The 19179-nt window shown below is 40.5% G+C and overlaps 1 protein-coding gene across 3 annotated transcripts in view; it reads left to right on the top strand.

Moving 5' to 3' along the window:
• The window catches only part of NDRG3 (NDRG family member 3), a 73345-nt gene that overhangs the window by 25692 nt on the left and 28474 nt on the right, over positions 1 to 19179 (top strand). For 2 of the 3 annotated variants that reach the window (XM_027622721.2, XM_027622719.2), the window contains exons 3-6: positions 2730 to 2765; positions 14287 to 14392; positions 15667 to 15787; positions 17605 to 17667. In XM_027622721.2, coding sequence (XP_027478522.1) covers positions 2730 to 2765; positions 14287 to 14392; positions 15667 to 15787; positions 17605 to 17667 — 326 coding nt within the window. Of the gene's footprint in view, positions 1 to 2729; positions 2766 to 10551; positions 10765 to 14286; positions 14393 to 15666; positions 15788 to 17604; positions 17668 to 19179 lie in introns of those variants that run through there. The other variant, XM_027622720.2, reaches the window with a different exon arrangement.

Raw genomic sequence — 19179 nt, 5'->3', positions numbered from 1 at the left:
CATTATACATTATTTCCTCAAAAGATTAAGTGAATCTTTAAATCTTGTATTACAAAATAACAAGTTACATATTTTTGTACCATACCAGATCTTTTTTTTCTAGTTTTCTAGTTACAAAAATGGAAGTACTTGCTCATTGTAGAGAAGTATAAGGAAAATTATAATCATCCATCATCTCTCTATTGAGAAATAGCTGCTATTGTTAATGTTTTGGTATTTTTCTGCTAGTCTTTGTGGTGTATATTCACGTTGTTGAGGTCAAAGTGTAAAGATTATTTGTATCCTAATTTATTTTCACTAAATGACCATATCCTACTGAAACCATCTACCCTAGTCCTTAAGAGGGCCCTTCTTTTTGCTTCTCATAATCTAACTAGAAATTAAACGCAGTGACTTCTCTGAAAGAGTTCTTGGTTATTGTGTGAGACTAGTGGGAGATGTGGAACACGATGATCCTTTTGCCAATGGCAGCATTCTTTGGAGATGTGCTGCATGGTCCCATCTGCATGGTGTCTTGTCTTTCCATGCTATGACTGCATCAGACTTTATTTTGTGAACTTGGTTTCATGCCAGGAATAATACTTCAGACTAACAGTCTCTACGACTCTTTCCTGTTCTCAGTGCCACCTCTTCCCTCTGTGATTGGTAATCTATTGTGGCTTGACTGCCACTTTTAGAGAAACAAGGATGTGCTCATCCATAGCCTTATTCTTTCAGAATCTTTCTGTATCTGCACTGCCCAATAATACAGTAGCTACTAACCACATGTGTCTATTGAGCACTTGAAATGTGAGTAATGTGACTGAGAAACTGGATTTTTTTTTTTTAAGACTTTATTTATTTGCCAGCGAGAGAGAGAGAGAGAACACAAGCATGGGGAGCGACAGGCAGAGGGAGAAGCAGGCTCCCAAGGAGCCTGATGTAGGACTCGATCCCAGGACTCTGAGTTCATGACCTGAGCCGAAGGCAGACACTTAACCATCTGAGCCACCCAGGCGCCCCTGGATTTTTTGTTTTAATAAATTTTAGTTGACACATGTGGCTAAATGGCTACCATAGTGGATAGTGCCACTCTATCATCTCAGCTGGTTCTGCTAGTTACTCTTACGGAGAGGACAGCTTATATCTTTGGGGGGTGTGTGTGTGTGTGTGTGTGTGTGTGTTTTACACCCTGGGCTGTGTTTTTTTAACCTCTCTGTTTTGTCCTGCCAGGAGTGTAGTGGATGGACACAGAACTGTTTCTTTCTTTCCTTTCTTCTTCTTCTTCTTTTTTTTTTAAGATTTATTTATTTATCCTAGATGCGGGGAGGGGCAGAGGGAGAGGGAGAGCCTTAAGCAGACTCCATCCTGAGCACGGAGCCCAACACAGAGCTTGATATCACAACCCCAAGATCATGACTTGAGGTGAAGCCAAGAGTCGACTGCCCAATCAGTTGCGCCATCCAGGCTCCCGGATACAGAACTGTTTCTAAGAGGATCTTCTTGAAGGGATATGGGACTGCTTCGCACTCCTTTGGGATCAGATATCTAGATCCTGTCTGGAGGGGCAGTTTTTGGGAAGGTGCTTAGTAGCAGTTCTACTGGAAGCCATTCTAGACAGAATAGAATATGTTTGATAATACGGTTTCTAAATAATGAAAAGTTTTTTTCCAGGGGAGGGGCATTTACTTTATGAAAGATCAAGGCAGAATGGTTTTTTTTTGCTCTAAAGCACATTATTCATTATTCTTTTTATATACTCTTAGGTCATATTTTTTTCAACTCTGGCATCTGAAGTGCTACAAAAATGCCTCTGAGTCATTGCATTGATTTTTTTTTTTTTCAATCAAACATTACTATGATATAATCTCTTTTTAGAAGCTTGGTGAATTCTTCTTGGATCTTTTGACTACGTTCTACTTTTTAAATGACTCAATGACTTGTCCTTTTTCCTATCAGCAATTTCACAGGATGCAACAGATATGCCAGTGCATTAGGAATCTGGTTTTGTCTGTCTTTCCCTCTTTCAGTGACAATACCTTTTTCCCTTGTTCAATTTATGACTCTTCCGGGCACCTGGGTGGCTCAGTCGGTTAAACGTCTGCCTTCGGCTCAGGTCATGGTCCCAGGGTCCTGGGATCGAGTCCCGCATCGGGCTCCCTGCTCAGCGGGAAGCCTGCTTCTCCCTTTGCCGGCCACTCCCCCTACCTGTGCTCTCTCTCTCTCTGACAAATAAATTTTAAAAATCTTAAAAAAAAAATTTTTTACACGTCTTCCGTTTCTTGTCCATCTATATCTTTGTTCTCCTCTTGATCCTTTAATTCCTGGTTCTGGGCACCCTGGCTCCTGCCCTCCTTTGCTCTTTTGAGGGTTGGCCTTCAACCCTGTTTTTTTCCAGGTACTTCCTAGGTGGGTTGTGAGTGTGCTCTAAGACTCTGATCCATGTTTTACCCTCTTTCTGCAAGTTCTCATTGCTCTCTTTAGGTAGGGAAGCAGGAAGTACAAACTTTACTGGGCAACCGGGCTCCTTTCCTTTATGGTCACACAAACCCCGCCAAAGTGTAATCTCACCTTTTACTAACATATGTTAGGAGCCCACCCTGCCTCTGAAGCCTTTTGATGAGAACCATTTTAGTTTTATGGCAACCAAGAGGCTGCACGTGCACTGCTTGCACTGTGAACTGAATTTGCTGCACATTTGGGGAAGCCACGTGGGGAAACTGACTGTGTTTTCTGCCTTCTGTTGACAGACTGGTACACGAAACTTCCAGGACTTTGACTGTCAGGTAAGGACTGTACAAGCACCAAAGGGGGCCTATGTACAGGATCTCTGCATTGCTTCCCTCCCTGTCCTGATGGCCTGTAAAAGTGGATCTGTCTTCATAGCTAATCATAACACTTCATGTTCTTTTGGTCATTGGATCAAGTTTATTTAAAATGATTTGCTGTCATGTTCAAAAATTGCCTGCCAGGTGCCTGTTCTATGGTTGTAGGTTACTGGGTTGAACTGTCACTTTGTGATTAAGATCTCCTCTCCTCAAATGATATCGGTAACCTCAGTCACAGGTGTTAAATGGAGGGTTGTCACTTTGCGGCAGAGAAGGTGGGGGAGGGGCAGTTTGGAGGGGAGACTTATCAACAAAATCTTTTTCTTACCTTTTTTTTAAGTTTTATTTATTTAGGTAATCTCTACACCCAATGTGGGGCTCAAACTCATGACCCCAAGATCAAGAGTCGCATACTCCTTTGATTGAGCCAGTCAGGTGTCCCAACAAAATCTTTTTCTAAAAGAAAAAGACAAATTAAGCATTATTAATACAAAGTGCAGATTTCCTTTGGCTTTACACTTGGAGATGCAAAATTCAATTTGACTCATTAGTATTTAATTAAATGATATTGTTCTTCCTAGTTGCTTTTGCCTTTATCTCTGTTGCCAATTTGAAAATCAGTAAAATGAACCAGCATCTCTCCATCTACCTACTTTATCTATTGACTGGCCCCGAAAGAAACGGGAGGAAGGAGTGAGTACATGGAAATGAGAACCTTATAAGCCTATGCAGCCTGACTGTCCTACTTTGGGGGTAGATGTCATAGTAGTGGCTATTAGAAGCAACATGAAGTAGAGCACTAGGCAGGGAAGGAAGGTGCTGGAAAACCAACTTCCTTGCTTCCAGGATTCAGCCAACCTGTACACGCATATGCAGGTAGTTATTTTTATTTTATTTTTAAGATTTTATTTATTTATTTATTTGAGAGAAAGCATGAGCAGAGGGAGAGGGAGAGGGAGAAGTAGATTCCCTGAGCAGGGAGCCTGATGAGGGGCTCTGTCCCAGGACCCCGGGATCATTACCCCCAACCAAAGGCAGAGCTCAACCGACTGAGCCACCCAGACACCCGCAGGCAGATAGTTATTTTTATTTTATTTATTTATTTGACAGAGAGGGAACACAAGCAGGCAGAGCAGCAGGCAGAGGGAGAGGGAGAAACAGGCTCCCTGCTGAGCAGAGAGCCCAACGTGGGACTCGATCCCAGGACCTTGGGATCATGATCTAAGCCAAAAGCAGACGCTTAACTGACTGAGCCACCCAGGCATCCCCAGATAGTTATTTTTAGATAAGCATTTTTATATTAAGTACAGTGGTGTCTCTCTATAGCATTAGCATTGAAAGGAAGAACTAAACCAGTTATATCATCATAATGTATTAGGTACCTGCTATAGATAGTAAGCATACATCATCTCCAGTTCTTGGAGCACTATCATAAGGTGGTTTTTATTTTCCTTGTTTTACAGATGAGGAAATTGAGAATCAGGTTTCATAACTTGCCATTGGGTAGAATTACAGTTGCAAAACCCCACTCTTCCTAGATCCGTAGCCTATTCTTTCCAACCTGGAAATGTCTAGAACTGAGAAGTTTTTAAAGAGTTGTTCTTAAAGCTGAAGTTCTTTAACAGAACAGGTGTAACTTATTTTGTAAGGGTCAGGTTCATAGCATCGTTACAGATTTCTGAATCCCAGTGTCAAACACCTCTTGGTGTGACTATTTGGTACTTTATATATACAAGAGAATCAACCTAGTGATGTTAAAGAATCACTTGCTGTAGGTCCTTTACTCAAAAAAATAAGTCATTTTTGGATAAGTAGTGGCAGTCAAGTTTGGGTTTACTTGTTTTTAATTTTTTTTTTTTAAGATTTTATTTATTTGACAGAGACACAGCGAGAGGGAGAATACAAGCAGGGGAAGTGGGAGAGGGAGAAGCAGGCCTCCCGCGGAGCAGGAGCCCGATGCGGGGCTCGATCCCAGGACCCTGGGATCATGACCTGAGCCGAAGGCAGATGCTTCACAACTGAGCCACCTAGGCGTCCTTGTTTTTAATTTGATCTAACTTCAGTTATGGTTTGGATCTAAGTTGAACCAGTTTAATTTGACTGTTGTTAATATCTGATATAATTTACCTAGAAGGAGGTCATTTGAGAGAGTATGGCAGTAAAATTCAAGGTGAAGAATTCCAGAAATAGAATACTGCTACTTAAAAGTATAGAAATGGGGTGCCTCAGTGGTTCATTCGGTTAAGTGTCTGTCTTCAGCTCAGGTCATGATTCCAGGGTCCTGGGATCAAGTCCCACATTACGCTCCCTGCTTGGTGGGGAATCTGGTGGGGAATCTGCTTCTCCCTCTCCCCCTCCCCCCACTCATGCGTGCATGCTGTCTCTCTCTCACAAAAATAAATAAAATCTTTAAAAAAAAAAGTATAGAAGCATTGATTTTCACCAAATTGAGTACCTCCACCCCCCCCCCCCAAATTAAATATAAAAAAATTACAAGCTCAGGTGCCTGGGTGACTCAGTCGATTGGGCATCTGACTTTTGATTTCAGCTGAGGCTGTGATCTCAGGGTCCTTGGATCAAGCCCTACGTCAGCCTCCATGCTCAGTGGGGAGTCTGCTTGGGATTCTCTCTCTCCCTTTGCCCCTCCCCCCTGAACCCACTCTGTTTCTCTCCCTCTAAAATAAATAAATAAATCTTTTTAAAAAATATACACACTCACTAAAAGATAAGAAAAAAACAAAAAGTAAATCAAAATTACTTATTTCACTAGTGTTGCTATTTGGTTTATATCCTTTATGATTTTTTACACATAAATATACTTAGATATAAATGAAATTGAGCTTTTAATTATGAATCAGTTTTTTTTTTATTTTTTTAAAGATTTTATTTATTTATTTGACAGAGACAAAGCAAGAGAAGGAACACAAGCAGGGGGAATGGGAGAGGGAGAAGCAGGCTTCCTGCTGAGCAGGGAGCCCTATGTGGGGCTCGATCCCAGGACCCCGGGATTATGACCTGAGCCGAAGGCAGACGCTTAACAGCTGAGCCACCCAGGTGCCCCATGAATCAGTTTTTTTAAATTGAGGCTTAAAAATATTCTGGCAGGGGCGCCTGGCTGCCTCAGTCAGAAGAGCGTGTGACTCTTGATCCTCAGGGTCATGAGTTCAAGCTCCATATTGGGTGTAGATTACGTAGATAAATAAATATTTTTTAAAAAACAATCTGACAAAAACTTGGTATTTTTGGTGAAGCCTTAATATAGTAACATGTTCTGGCCTTGTGAAATCTAAGTTTTAGTTCAATCCTGATACAAATAGAACAGTGGTGACTGTTTGTCACTGTCTGTCACATGTCTGTCACTGGTTTTAAATGTACAGGCGCTTTGTGCTCTAAAGAAGAAAAAAACATAGGCCCTTCTTTTTCTCTCCTCTCGGCACCTACAAATGCTCTTCTACCACCGTTCTTGTCTGTCTCTTTGTTAAAGGCTTATGTGGTGTTCTGGAGACTGAGACCCCTGGGTCAGGAGTCTAGCAACAGGTTGATAGAAGGCCCAAGAGCTAGGAAGTGTGGTGTGAGAAGTCTAGAGTGGCCTGGTTTGCCTGAAGGTGTCCCAGAAACTATCGGGCATTCTTAGGAGACAAAACAGACCAGATCCAAAGCCAGCATTGTCACTAAATGGAAAAGCATCAGCATTGGTGTTGACCATTAGCATAACTATGGCACCATATTACCTGAAGCCATTTAATCAGGGCTTCCTTCTGATTTCTTTCTGCCTCAGAAAAATCTTTAAGGCATATTTGATGATGTCCCTGGGAAGTTATCTTAAAGTCGTCAACCAAGCTCACAGCTTCAGTCCAAACCACCTTTCCCTCTGTTTTCTTTACCAGTCAACTACATGCTTTCCGCCCCCCCCATAATTGAAACTATAATCAGAAGTTTACCATTTCTCAGGGCACTTGCTGGCTCAGTCGGTAGAGCATGTCACTCTTGATCTCAAGGTTTGAGTTCAAGCTCTACGTTGGGCCTAGCGCTTACTTAAAAAAAAAAAAAATGGCTTACCATTTCTCTTGGTTCTTTGATCATCCTAAGTGACTTCATTGATATTTAGCTCCCCTGAGGCAAATGGCAGTTATATTTGGATGTAAGATGATGTGGGAAGGGGTGGTTAGAGGTGACATGCTTAGGATTGATGAGAAGGGAGAAAAGAGCCTGCTGCCAGTTGAAACAATGGATCAGCAAGTTTATTGTCCATTTATCTACGTCAGTGCTGCTTAATTCTCCTCTCCTTGTGAGACTGTTTAAAGGTTTAGAATTAGAGCTGAGATAGATGCTACAGCAGTATATATGATATATTGCTTTCAAAAATAACACTTATCTTGGGGCACCTGCCTGGCTCAGTCGGGAGAGCATGTGACTCTTGATCTTGGGGTTGTGAGTTCAAGCCCCACCTTGGGTGTAAAGATTACTTAAAAATAAAATCTTAAAAAATAAAAAAAAACACTTATATATCATCAGAAACAAATTTAGAAAATTCAGAAAAGTATAAAAATACAGGTTGCCTGTCATCCTACCTAGCGATAACCATATTTTATTATATTTCCAGTTTTTACTTTTATGTTCTGGTTATTGAAAGAGTACATGCTCATAGTTGAATATTTGGAAAACACATTGAATTATAAAGAACTAGGAAAAAAACTCATAATCCTATAATCCAGGGACAACTATATTAATGTTTAGTGTTACGTAGATTTATGTGTGTGTGTGTATATATATATATATATAATTTTTATAAAAGTGATTTTTAAGTTTATATGGTTGTCAAGCTGGATGTACCCTTGTGTCCCCTTTTCTGACATAATATTAGAACACAATCTCATTTCTATATCATTTTTTTCTATATCATTTTAAAACACTCATAAACAAAATTTCTGATGGATGCCTATTATTTCCTCATTTGGCTATACCATAACTTAACTATTTCATTATTTTTGGAAATTAGATCACTTATAATATGTTCAGTTCACTGAACATTGTCATGCATAAATTTTGTCCACACTTCAGAATATTTCCTTAGGTGGATTCTTGGAATGAGCATATTTAGGGCTCTTGGCATATCTTATCAAATTGTCTTCCACTTCTACCAGAGGGGTACTCAATAAATATTAATGGAGAGTGAAAGCTGCTGTCTGCCAGGATATATCATTCTTGTAGAAGAGGCTAATAATATAGTAAACTCATAAGAATGGAGTTCTTGCAACTAGAATAATCCAGGCATGGCCAAGAGCTGAGTAATTTCATGCTAGCTGTTTAATTGCAGTAGCTGTTTAGAGGACTGATTTATAGGACCCAGCTGTGAGGATTGGTATTTAGTACTGCATTTCAAATGTATATATGTGACTCCCTCTTCTAAAGGGGTTTAAACAGCTTTGAACTCTTTCCTTTTGAAAAGTTAAAAGTTCCTTAAGTTTTTATTCCTGGTACCACTACTACAATTTACTGGGCAACATACCTGATGTCATGAAAAGCAAAAGTTACAACAGATAAAAAGACCTCAGGAACGTCCATCTAATTGACACTGCATTGCATTAATCATTAAACAACTTTAATCTCCTGCAGATCACTTGTTGAATGGGCATTGTTACAAAATAAGAATTACGGGAAATGAGTATCCTGAATGTTCTTTCCACAGAAAAGAGGTGTTTGGAGAGAGCTGGGATTCAGTTGGCTGCTATGTTCTTGTTAGAAAGTTTGACCAGCTCCGTGTTCTTCCCTGGCCTTGAAGGATGTGAATGTGGCCCCACTGCTTCCTTTATGTATATGTTTATATACATTCCTCACCCTCAGGAAAGCTAGAATTATAGCTGGCCTACTCCACTTCTGCCTTGTGCTTTTCCTTTCTGGTGGCCTTTGTTCACATTTCCTCCCCTTGAGATGCCCCACCTTTTTTGGTTTGATTTCATTGTGGGCATGGGCAAGGGGGAGGTGGATTTAAGTAAGTTATAAGGATACAGGTGACTTTATTCTCATTGGGGGGAAAAAGAATCTTACAGGAAAAACAGAGGTCCTTTTTATCAGCACCCCATTCTCATTTCCCTTTCCCCCTGTCACTAGAAGATTTTATTTCCCTGACGAGCTCTGTCATGTCACGGGCACAATGGCTGGCAACTTCCCCAAACCCACATTCTTCAGTTTAGCAGCCTCATTACTTAGGAGAAGATCTTTACCTGTAACTCTAGGGAAAAGTCCAGGGGTGGATTCTTGTTGGCTTAGTATGGGTCATGTGTACATTTTTGGACCACTCACTGTGGCCAGAGGGTAGGGTGTTTGAATTGGCCAGACCTGGACCCCCTCCTACCTGGGCTTTCCTACTTAAGAGAGTTCTGGACTGTTGCAAGTGGGTTAAATAACCATTCACTCTTTTTCTTCTCATTGTTAACTAAGACTATGTGAGGAAGATATTGGAGTTGGTTTTGAAGGAAGAAAAGATATGTGCTGACACATTGTAAAAGAGGCTTTCAGATTCAGAGCATGATTTGTGAGAAGTCCGAGATTTGTGGGTGTTTGAAAAGTTAACAGTAGAAACAGTCTGCAAGAGTGTTGACTGAACTAGGCTGAAAGGTTAAGAGGTAGGAGGGAGAGAGCTGAACCTAGAGTCAGGGAAAGGTGTCATGGAACTTTAAAAAGGAAAAGATGATCTGTTGATAGGCAGAAAGCTGAGTAATCCTGGAGGCAGATTCGTTTACTATGGGAGTAAATGAGATTATGCAAATGAACCTTATACCACTACACGGAGGTAAGGTAGTAGAGGTATTATATCAAAAATTCCTGTATAATAAAAACTGTACCCAAGGCTTACAAGTAGTCTGCTTATTAGTAACAGAATAAAATTTCATGCTAACAAAAATGTTAACATTTTCAAATATGTTGTTAGAGAACTATGTCAGACTGACCAGGGCATGAAGTAATAAAAAATTAACTGAGTTCAGAGAGATAAGACAAGTCAGGTTGTGTAATTCTGGTAACAGCACATTTAGCTGAGGGAAGAGGACTTAGAAAAAAAGATGAAAATTTATTATAAAATAAATAGTCACTCAAACACCCAACTCTTGGTTTTGTCTCAGGTCGTGATCTCAGGGTAGTGAGATCAGGAGAGTCGGGCCGGGCGCTCAGCGCAGAGTCGGCTCAAGATTCTATGTGTGCCTCTCCCTCTGTCCCTCCCCCCCCTTCTCTCAAATAAATAAATCTTTTAAAAAAATAATGGCAATATCCTAAACTCTTAAGTTCTTTTTTTTTTTTAGGTTTTTAACTCCAGTTAACACAGTGTTATATTAGTTTCAGGTGTACAATAAAGTGATTCAGCAATTCCATACATCACTGGGTGCTCATTACAAGTGCATTACCTTTCTGCATTTCTACTTAGCGTTATAGGAACCTGTGACTTAATCCCCATCACCTTTTTAACCCATCCCCCACACACCCCCACATCCCCATAAACTCTTAAACTCTTTAAAAGGCTTTCTGATTGAAAGTTACATCTTTGATTAAGAGGGAGAGGCAGTCCAGGATGAACAGGGGACCAATATGATTTCAGGTCATTTTATAGCCCGAGGATAAAGAGATCATGTTCAAGAAGTATGTAGCCTTGGAGATGTAAATAATCAGAGTGCTGGGAAAGATCTGTGACTAGAGCCTGTTGTTAGACACTACATGGGATTTTGAGCACAGGCTCTCATTGTGTAGTCACACACTCTAGAATGCTGGGGTGAAGGGTGAAGTAATTGGAAAAACAGCCTGTGAAACAAAATATCATTCACTAAAGCAGAAAGGTGGCCGCAGCATCACCCCTGCAATAGCCTGACCATAGCCAGGGTCTCTGCACACTCATCTCCAGATGGAGAGTTGTTCCAGCTATTCAAACACAGAGTCACAAAGGATATATTTACGAGTCCACGTGGTGGTGAGTGTCTCCTTTCTTTTCATATTTTTTATTCTACTAAGAACATTTACATTCACATACTTTGAAAATGAAGAGAAACTATATGAGACTGACAAACAAGTGTTGCTCCAAATAGGGCAACCAGATTGACAAAGAGGGCCCAGGACTCTTGGCCCATGAATACTTTGGTCGTTATACAATTTGAGGGCTTATAGTGGGAGGTAGGGGCTGAGATCTCCCTAAAAAGGTTGAAATCTTATAGGGATCCAGTTTTAACTATGAATTTCTCCAGATTATGAGATGATGACAGAGTAGTTACTTTGCCTTGTTCCCTCATCTACTTATAGTGTTGTTTTTTTTAACCCCCATTTGTTATATCGCCCTTCTCCTGAACTTCCCTGACAGCTAACTACCCCCCACCCCATCCACCCCCTCTACATGCTCTCTTCATAAATTACCTGGCCTTGGGAGATCCTGCTAGCCTTAGGGCCAAGCGTTAACTCTATTTCCCCCTCCATCCTCAGTAGCAGAGCTAAGGCCAAGCTGGAGTATTTTAGTAAAATTCTACTGAAGGTTTGTATATGACAGAATGAAGGCTTCGGCAACCTGATTGTGAAGCTGACAAATTGTTGCACATTCTCTTCAACTTGGGTTCTGTTGTAGTGTCACCCATCTGGCAGAAGCCAGCTTCTCCCTCTTTATTCCTTTTCTCTCTCAAGAAGTGAAACATGGAGGAAGGGGGGGGATGGTGATAAAACATGAGAGAGATCAAAGCCTCCTTGAGTTCCCTTTCTGAATCTGTCACCTCCCAAAAGGAAACAAAATCTCAGAGTTAGGGTACATTCCTTCTCCCAAGTTTTTATACTTTAAATCTATGTATGTAAACATACAATCTATATTATATAGTGTTGCTTTTTTAAAAATCTGCATTGGGGCGCCTGGGTGGCTCAGTCATTTAAGCGTCTGCCTTTGGCTCAGGTCATGATCCCAGGGTCCTGGGATTGAGTGCCGCCCCCCCCCAAATCAGGCTCTTTGCAGGAAGCCTGCTTCTCCCGCTTTCATTCCCATTCTTGAGTTCCTTCTCTTGCTGTCTCTCTCTGTCAAATAAATAAATAAAATCTTCAAAAATAAATAAATAAATAAATAATCTGCGTTAAGTGGTATATACATACCTTTCTGTATTTCTACTTAGCATTATGTTTTCAAGATTTTCTATGTATTAATGCTTCTAGTTCATTGATTTTAATCTGTATATCATTATATGAATATGTCATAATTTATCAGTTTTTCAACTGATGAATATTTAGGGTATTTCCAATTTTTTTGACATTATAAATAAGGCTGCAATGTACCCTTTTGTGTATATCTTTTTGTGTGTATGACCATGTTTGAGAATATCTTTAGCTTACACCTAAAAGTAAAACTATAGGGTAGACACCTCTTAACTCTCTTAACTTTACTAGATATTACAGAATTATTCTCCAGAGTAATTGCCCCAGTTTGCATGCCTGCCAACAGTGTATGAGAGTTCTTACTTCTCTGTGTATCGGTCAACACTTGGTGTTATCTGACTTTAAAAGTTTTGCCATTCTGACGTATGTGAAATGGCATCTCATTAAATTTAATTTGCACTTTCCTGACTACTAATAGAGTTAATGTCTTTCTCCTCAATTTTCTATCACAGTTCCCTATTTCTTTCATAGCACTTACCACATGGTATTATTATGGATTGGTTGATTTGTGTGTTCATTGCCTGCCATCCTGTCTAGAACATGATCTCTGTGAGAACAGGGATCACAACTCTCCTGTTCACTGTTTTATCCCCAGACCTCAATCCAGGGTCTGGTAGTAGGGATTCAATAAATAGTTGTTTAATGAAGGAACCTGCTAGTGGGAGGGGCAGGGGTGTTCCTTGGTAAGTCTGCTAGTACTACAAGAGAAATGCTTGTACAGTAACTGGAATTTATTTCTTTATATTCCTCCCATCCAAACACTATACTTTATTTCATAGCCAGTTCAAAGTATCTGATTCTTTCCTTCATTTCTTATATCCCCTTTCCAAGCCTTTTGTATAGTCTTGAATAGAAGGTAGCAGAAATAGAGAATCATAGAAATAGCCACTGATGGTTTGATTTCATAGAGATTACATGCTCCAGCCTGGGGCCTATGATTTGAAATATACTGATATTGAATTAGCCTATGATTATTTTGTGCCCCACATCAGAGAAGAAACCAAAGTTCTGATGAGGTTCATTATTAGATAGGAAATTAAATTGGAAGCCCTTTGCCTTTGTTGGGATTCTTACTGAAAGAATTAATCTTATCCTAACTACTATCAGACTCTCTGAGATAGGCAGGACTTCATCAGCAGAGATTGACTAGGCTAGGCATGGTAATTTTTTATTTTTGAGAAACATAGACGTCGAAGAAGACTAGAATAAATCTCAGTGACTTTTCTACAGTTCCCTTTTTTCCTACTCAGTCACTCTTAGTGTTGGTACCAGCAGCTCCGATTGCATCTTGTTCCAACTTTATTTAGTTCCTGAGTTCTGTTCTGACTACATCTTAAACTACTCATTGCCTTGATTAGGGTTCTTTGGGGGTGCAGGGAACAAGCCCACCCAAGCTAACTTAAACCAGACACAGTCCAGGAATGTCTCAGAAATTAAAACCACAGACAGCTAGAACCAAGAATTAGAGCAGTGGAAATATCTACTAAAAGCTCCCAAGTGGAGTGCCTGGGTGGCTCAGTTGGTTAAGCATCCAACTCTTGATCTCAACTCAGGTCTTGATCTCAGGGTTGTGAGTTCAAGCTGCTTCCACACCCAATGTGGAGCGTACTTAAAAATTAAAAATAAAAATAAAATAAATAAAAGCTCCCAAGTTTGCTTCTCTTTTCAAGAGAAAACCAAGCCAAGGATAAAATCTTAGTCCCAATGACAAATTCTCAGGGAAGGATGCATGCTCAGCATGGACCAGATACCTGCCTGTCTCCAAAAAGCCATGACCATAAAGTTACTTCTACAAGCATGGCAGCCAAGAGCCACTCCTGTAATGTGTGGATGACACAAGAGGGCAGCTGTCAGAGGGGAAGAGATGTTAGGCAGAGGCACCCATAGATGTCTACTGAATTTATCAGTTGCTGGACATTTAGTTTAGAGGCTCTGAAACCTAGCAACTCCTTCATATCTTCTGCTTCCTTAACTTTTCTTGCTCCAAGTCTTACCTGGCTCCTTACCCAGCTTACTGTTCTCGTTTTCATAGCCACTTGCAAGTGTATTCTTAACAGATACCTGACTGCTCTCACTTAAGAGATGAACTTTGCAGATGAGAAGGTACATTTTTTGCCTCGTTTGTTTATCTGGAAGGAATTAGAAAGTGGGAATATTCTGTATACTATAACATCTCTCTGGTATGGCTTACAGTCCACTGATGTGTCCCGTCCCAGCAAGTGGGAAATAGCAGTAATTAGGTATTATGGAACTTAAGCCACCTGGGAAGTCCATTCTGCCTTTGCTGAGACCATACATTCTCTTGTTACAGGAACATGACATAGAAACAACTCACGGTGTGGTCCATGTCACCATCAGAGGCCTACCAAAGGGAAACAGACCAGTTATTCTGACATACCATGACATTGGCCTCAATCGTATGTATTTGATTTTGATTTTATACTTTCCCTTTTTATTTTAATACATGATCTTTGTGTATTTATTTTTAAAAAGAAGAAATCCCAGTATTCTAACAGCACAGGTTTTTTCCTCTCTGTCTTACCCTGACCCACCTCATTGCTACACGTGTTAATGGCAGGATTAAGGTGTCTGGGAACTGTTCAGGAGAATATGTTTGGGGGATACTGGAATTATATCTCATTACATCTCATGTCTTAACTGCTAAAGGATGAACTGGTTAAGAGAGCAGAACTGAGGGGCACCTGGCTGGCTGATCGGCAGAACATGCAACTCTTGATCTTGGGGTCATGAGTTTGAGCCTCACATTAGAGATTACTTAAAAAATAAAGTTTGTCTCTTTAAAAAAAAAAAGAGTAGAACTGAAATCGGTTGTTTATTTTGTTTAAATCTCTGCTTCTTTGGTTTTTTTCATATTTCATATTTCATTTTTTCACATTTCATACTCATTTTTCATATTTCAAGTTAGAAAATCCAGAGTTAACTTTGTTGTGAGCTCTTCAATGAATTAGTAAAAGTATTCTTGCTATGGCCTGTCATCAGTGATTTTAAGTGGACTTTTCTAGATGGTAGTATAAGATTCTGGCCCTAGTCCCAGGCTAAGAGTCTATACTTGTGTTTTGTCCCATGCTTCTCCAGCTTTCAAAGCTGGCCTACATTTGAGGCTACAGTCTAGTGCTGGAGCTTTTGTAGCCTCTTTTGCATGATAAGTGATTTAAGCAGTTACACTAATAGGGTAGAAATTGAAGCAGCAGCCCCTCTCTACACCCCAGCAATTTTGCCAAAAGACAGTCTTCACATGGTGAATCTAAGCAGCCCAGGTTATTTATTCTCGCCAGGTTCTTGGAATATAGTCAGCATCTCTGTGTCAGATGGAGGAATAAGGTACATGAGAAATGATAGCATTAGGAGTGCAAGATTATTTCGTGCAATATCAGAATTGGTTTCCATTTTGTAGACATTGTGTAGAATCGAAAATTCATTGTTGTTTTCAGGTCATTGAGATGTCTGGTATTCAGCCTTTAGGGCAGCTTAAATCACATTGTTCAGACACCTCATTTTAGTGGAACAGTGATTAAAAGGGAGTTAAAAGCTGGGGAAAGGGAGTGAAAGAGGATGAATTAATTGAGTCAAGGAAAACTGGAGAGAAATGGAGAGGACTTTTATGTACAGTCTGTTGAAAATTGGGGAGAGACAGAGAACCTGTGACTTAGGAGTATTTTTACTCTTACAGATAAATCCTGTTTCAATGCATTCTTTAACTTTGAAGATATGCAAGAGATCACTCAGCACTTTGCTGTCTGTCACGTGGATGCCCCAGGCCAGCAGGAAGGTGCACCCTCTTTCCCAACAGGGTAAGGCCACTAGCAAGATCTTCTGGAAGGCATGCATTCAGAAGAGCAAATGATTGAGCTCCAGTGGGAGAAGTAGCATTGATTTTAGCATAGCCTAGGGGTTATACCTATCAACCAACTATCCTCCCTATTTCTCTCCTTGCTCTGAGAGGACTCTCATGTACATGTACAGTCTGTTGAGGAAAACTGCATGTTTTCCTATATCCAGGAATGGTTCTCCATAGACGGGACTCTGTCTCCCTGCAATTGCAAGGCTTAAGTGTCTGAAACACCCACTTCTCACTGTCTTTTATCTGTCTCCTTCATCATCTTTTTAAAATCTGTCATTTCTGTGTCCCTCCCTGAAACTTCCAACTACCTAGGTCCAAACTCCAATCCCTCTGAGCTTCCTGAGAGCACCTCCCCAACCTTACCTCCCAATCTGGTGACAGGAATTTGAATATTTTGTAACCATTTATTCTGAGAAGCTGCCCTGTCAGCTAGAGATGCATTTTGAGTGGACTTGGAGCTCTTGGCCTCATCCTAAACCTGCTTTGCGTGGTGGAGCCACAGTCTCCCTCACTCTTCCCTGGACATTGTAAGCACAAGCTGTGGAATGCTGGTTTTTTTCCCCCTTTCCCTTGGCTCCTCTCCAGAGCTGCCTCTGCCAGTGACTGTTGTGAAATAGACCATTGCAGATGAATAAGAGCTAACACTTACATGGGACTTGAATAACATTCCTCACACTGCTTTAAATGCTTCACATTTATTAAGTCATTTAACCCTCACAGACTTATGGGACAGGTTTACTATTAATTCCTATTTTACAAGTGAGGAAACTGAGGCCCAGAGATGATTAAGTCATTTGGCCAAGATGACATAACAAATAAGTAGCAGAGCTGGAATTTTTAACTTAGGCAGTCTGGCTCCAGAAGCCATGTTATTGACTATGTCCAGGCTGTTCTGTCTCTCAGATGCAAATTGGCCAGTGACCACCATATAGCCACCAAGATTTAGATTCAGTTCCTTTTTTCTGTTTTGTGCACAAATGGCTCAAGAGCACTCCATTGCTTAAAAAATGTTTCAAGCAGAGGCAGGCTGACTCCCCTGTCAGAGTAAATCCTGCCTCATATATAGGAGATTGTCTTAAGATCTCTTTCCGTCTCGTATGTTGACTAACATAACATAATAAAATAAAAGATCTCTTTCCATCTCTGCTTCTGTAATCTCTGTGGATGCTCCCTTCTTTTCTTGGATTCCTAGTCTGAATCAGTTCCTGGGCTTGCTTGACCATCTTAGGATCCAATGGTTCATATCATACACCAGATTCAAAAGCAATAAGGTAACTGTGTTATTTTATGCTTGAGTAAAGCAGATCAGCACTCATGATGAGTAGTCCAGGATCTGTGACTAGGTGGCTAGGCCCAGTAAGGCTTTGTTTATTCTTGCCTTTAGCTGCCTGAATATAAGCCGCAGACTGAGAGCCACTTCTTCAGTTGACTTACTGCTGGAAGTTTACAGAGCCTCAATCCCATTTAAAGTGATTATTAGGGATTTGGAAATACCCTGGGAAAGAGCCATATTACCTTTTCTTTTCAAATGGCTTCCTCTAGTCCCAGAAACTGCCTTTTAGAATATGGAGACGCGTGGATTCTTCTCCTAGCATGGAAGTCGTAGAGAGTTGCACAGCTTGTCCCAGTCATTTCCACACATTATCTCCTTTCAGCCTTTGGTAAAAGAGAATGCTTTTATCTAAGAATCCCATACTCTTCTAGCTATTCTTGTGACTGGGAAATGTGGGTGCTTTCTAAGTCAGGAGATATCCTTCTGAATTTCAGGTACCAGTACCCCACAATGGATGAGTTGGCTGAAATGCTGCCTCCTGTTCTTACCCACTTAAGGTAGGTTCATTCTTTTATTGACTTTCTACCATTTGTTTGATCTAGGGACTATGCTGGTGAGCAAACGGAATAGTCACTGTGGAATAGTCACTATCCTCGTGGAGCTTACATCTTGGAGGAATAATTAACAACAAATAAGAAAACAATCACAACTAAAGTGCTATAAGAGAAGTCAGTGAGGGTGATGTTAGAGAAGGGTCAGGTTCACAGAGATAAGGCTAGCTGGGCAGTGCCTCTCTAAGAAGTTGTCATCTAGGCTGAGACCTAGACAGAGAGCTAGGGCAAGATGGTTCCAGACAAAAGGAATAATATTTCCAGAAGTCCTAGACCAAATGAGCAAGTAGGAGGAAGGCACAGAGTGAAATTTGAGAAACAGGCAAGGACCAGATTACATAGTCTCACAGATCAGGTAAGAATTTAAGATTTTATTCAAAAGATACAGATATATAGAAGGGTTTTAAGCAGGGAATTGATATCCAGTTTCGTCTTTTATTTATTTATTTATTTGCTTATTTATTTATTTTAGTTTCAGGTGTAGAATTTAAAAATGGGTTGGATAAGAATGTGCATTAATTTTACTTTTTTTTTTTAATTTAGTCTTTTAAAATTATCACTCTGAGTATAAAAGTTGCCTTTCAGTAAAGCCTGTTTACTTTTTTAGTTTATTTTTTATTTTTTTAAAGATCTGTTTATTTATTTTGGGGGGAGCAGAGGGAGAGGGAGAGAGAATCCACAAGCAGACTCCCTGGCAGAGCATGGAGCCAGAAGCAGGACTCGATCCCAAGACCCTGAGATTACTACCTGAGCCTGAACCGAGAGTCAGACACTTAACTGACTGTGCCACCCAGGCGCCCTAAACTTTACATTCTTAAAAAGGATCACTCTAGCTATGGAGAGAATGGGTTGGAGAGGAGTATAAGAGAAAAAGCAGGGAGACCTTTAAACTATTACAGCGGTCAGGCAAGAGGTAATGCTAGCCTGGGAATTGGATGCCTTCAGGAGAATGCAATGAAGTAGATGGAGATAGGAAGGAAATATTTTGGAGGTAGACTCTATAGGACTTGCTGTTGGGTTGGACATGGAGGTGTTAGGAGAGGGAACTGTTAGAATGACTCCCAGGTTTTAGTCCTATTTCATTTAATCCTTAAAATCAACTTCAAAGTAGGGGCCCCTGTGTGGCTCAGTCAGTTAAACATCTGCCTTTGGCTCAGGTCATGATCTCAGGGTCCTGGGGTCGAGCCCCAAGTTGGGCTGCCTGCTCAGCGGGGAGCCTGTTTCTCCCTCTCCTCCCCACACATGCTCTCTGTCGCTATCTCTGACTCTCTCCCTCAAATAAATAAAATAAAAATCTTAAAAAAAAAATCAACTTAGAAGTAAGTAGTTGTATCCTTTTGTAGATCGGGAACTGAGGTTCAAAATTAGAGAAACTTGACCAAGTTCCAGAATCCAGTAAGCATCAGAGCCAGATTTGGGAACCCAGTTGTATTTTTTCCATAATGCTATGTCACCTCC

The sequence above is a fragment of the Zalophus californianus genome, chromosome 8 (assembly GCF_009762305.2).
Source record: "Zalophus californianus isolate mZalCal1 chromosome 8, mZalCal1.pri.v2, whole genome shotgun sequence".
NCBI classification, from domain to species: domain Eukaryota; kingdom Metazoa; phylum Chordata; class Mammalia; order Carnivora; family Otariidae; genus Zalophus; species Zalophus californianus.
The sequence above is the reverse complement of the archived record's forward strand: the minus strand, read 5'-3'. Positions and strand labels throughout refer to the sequence as shown.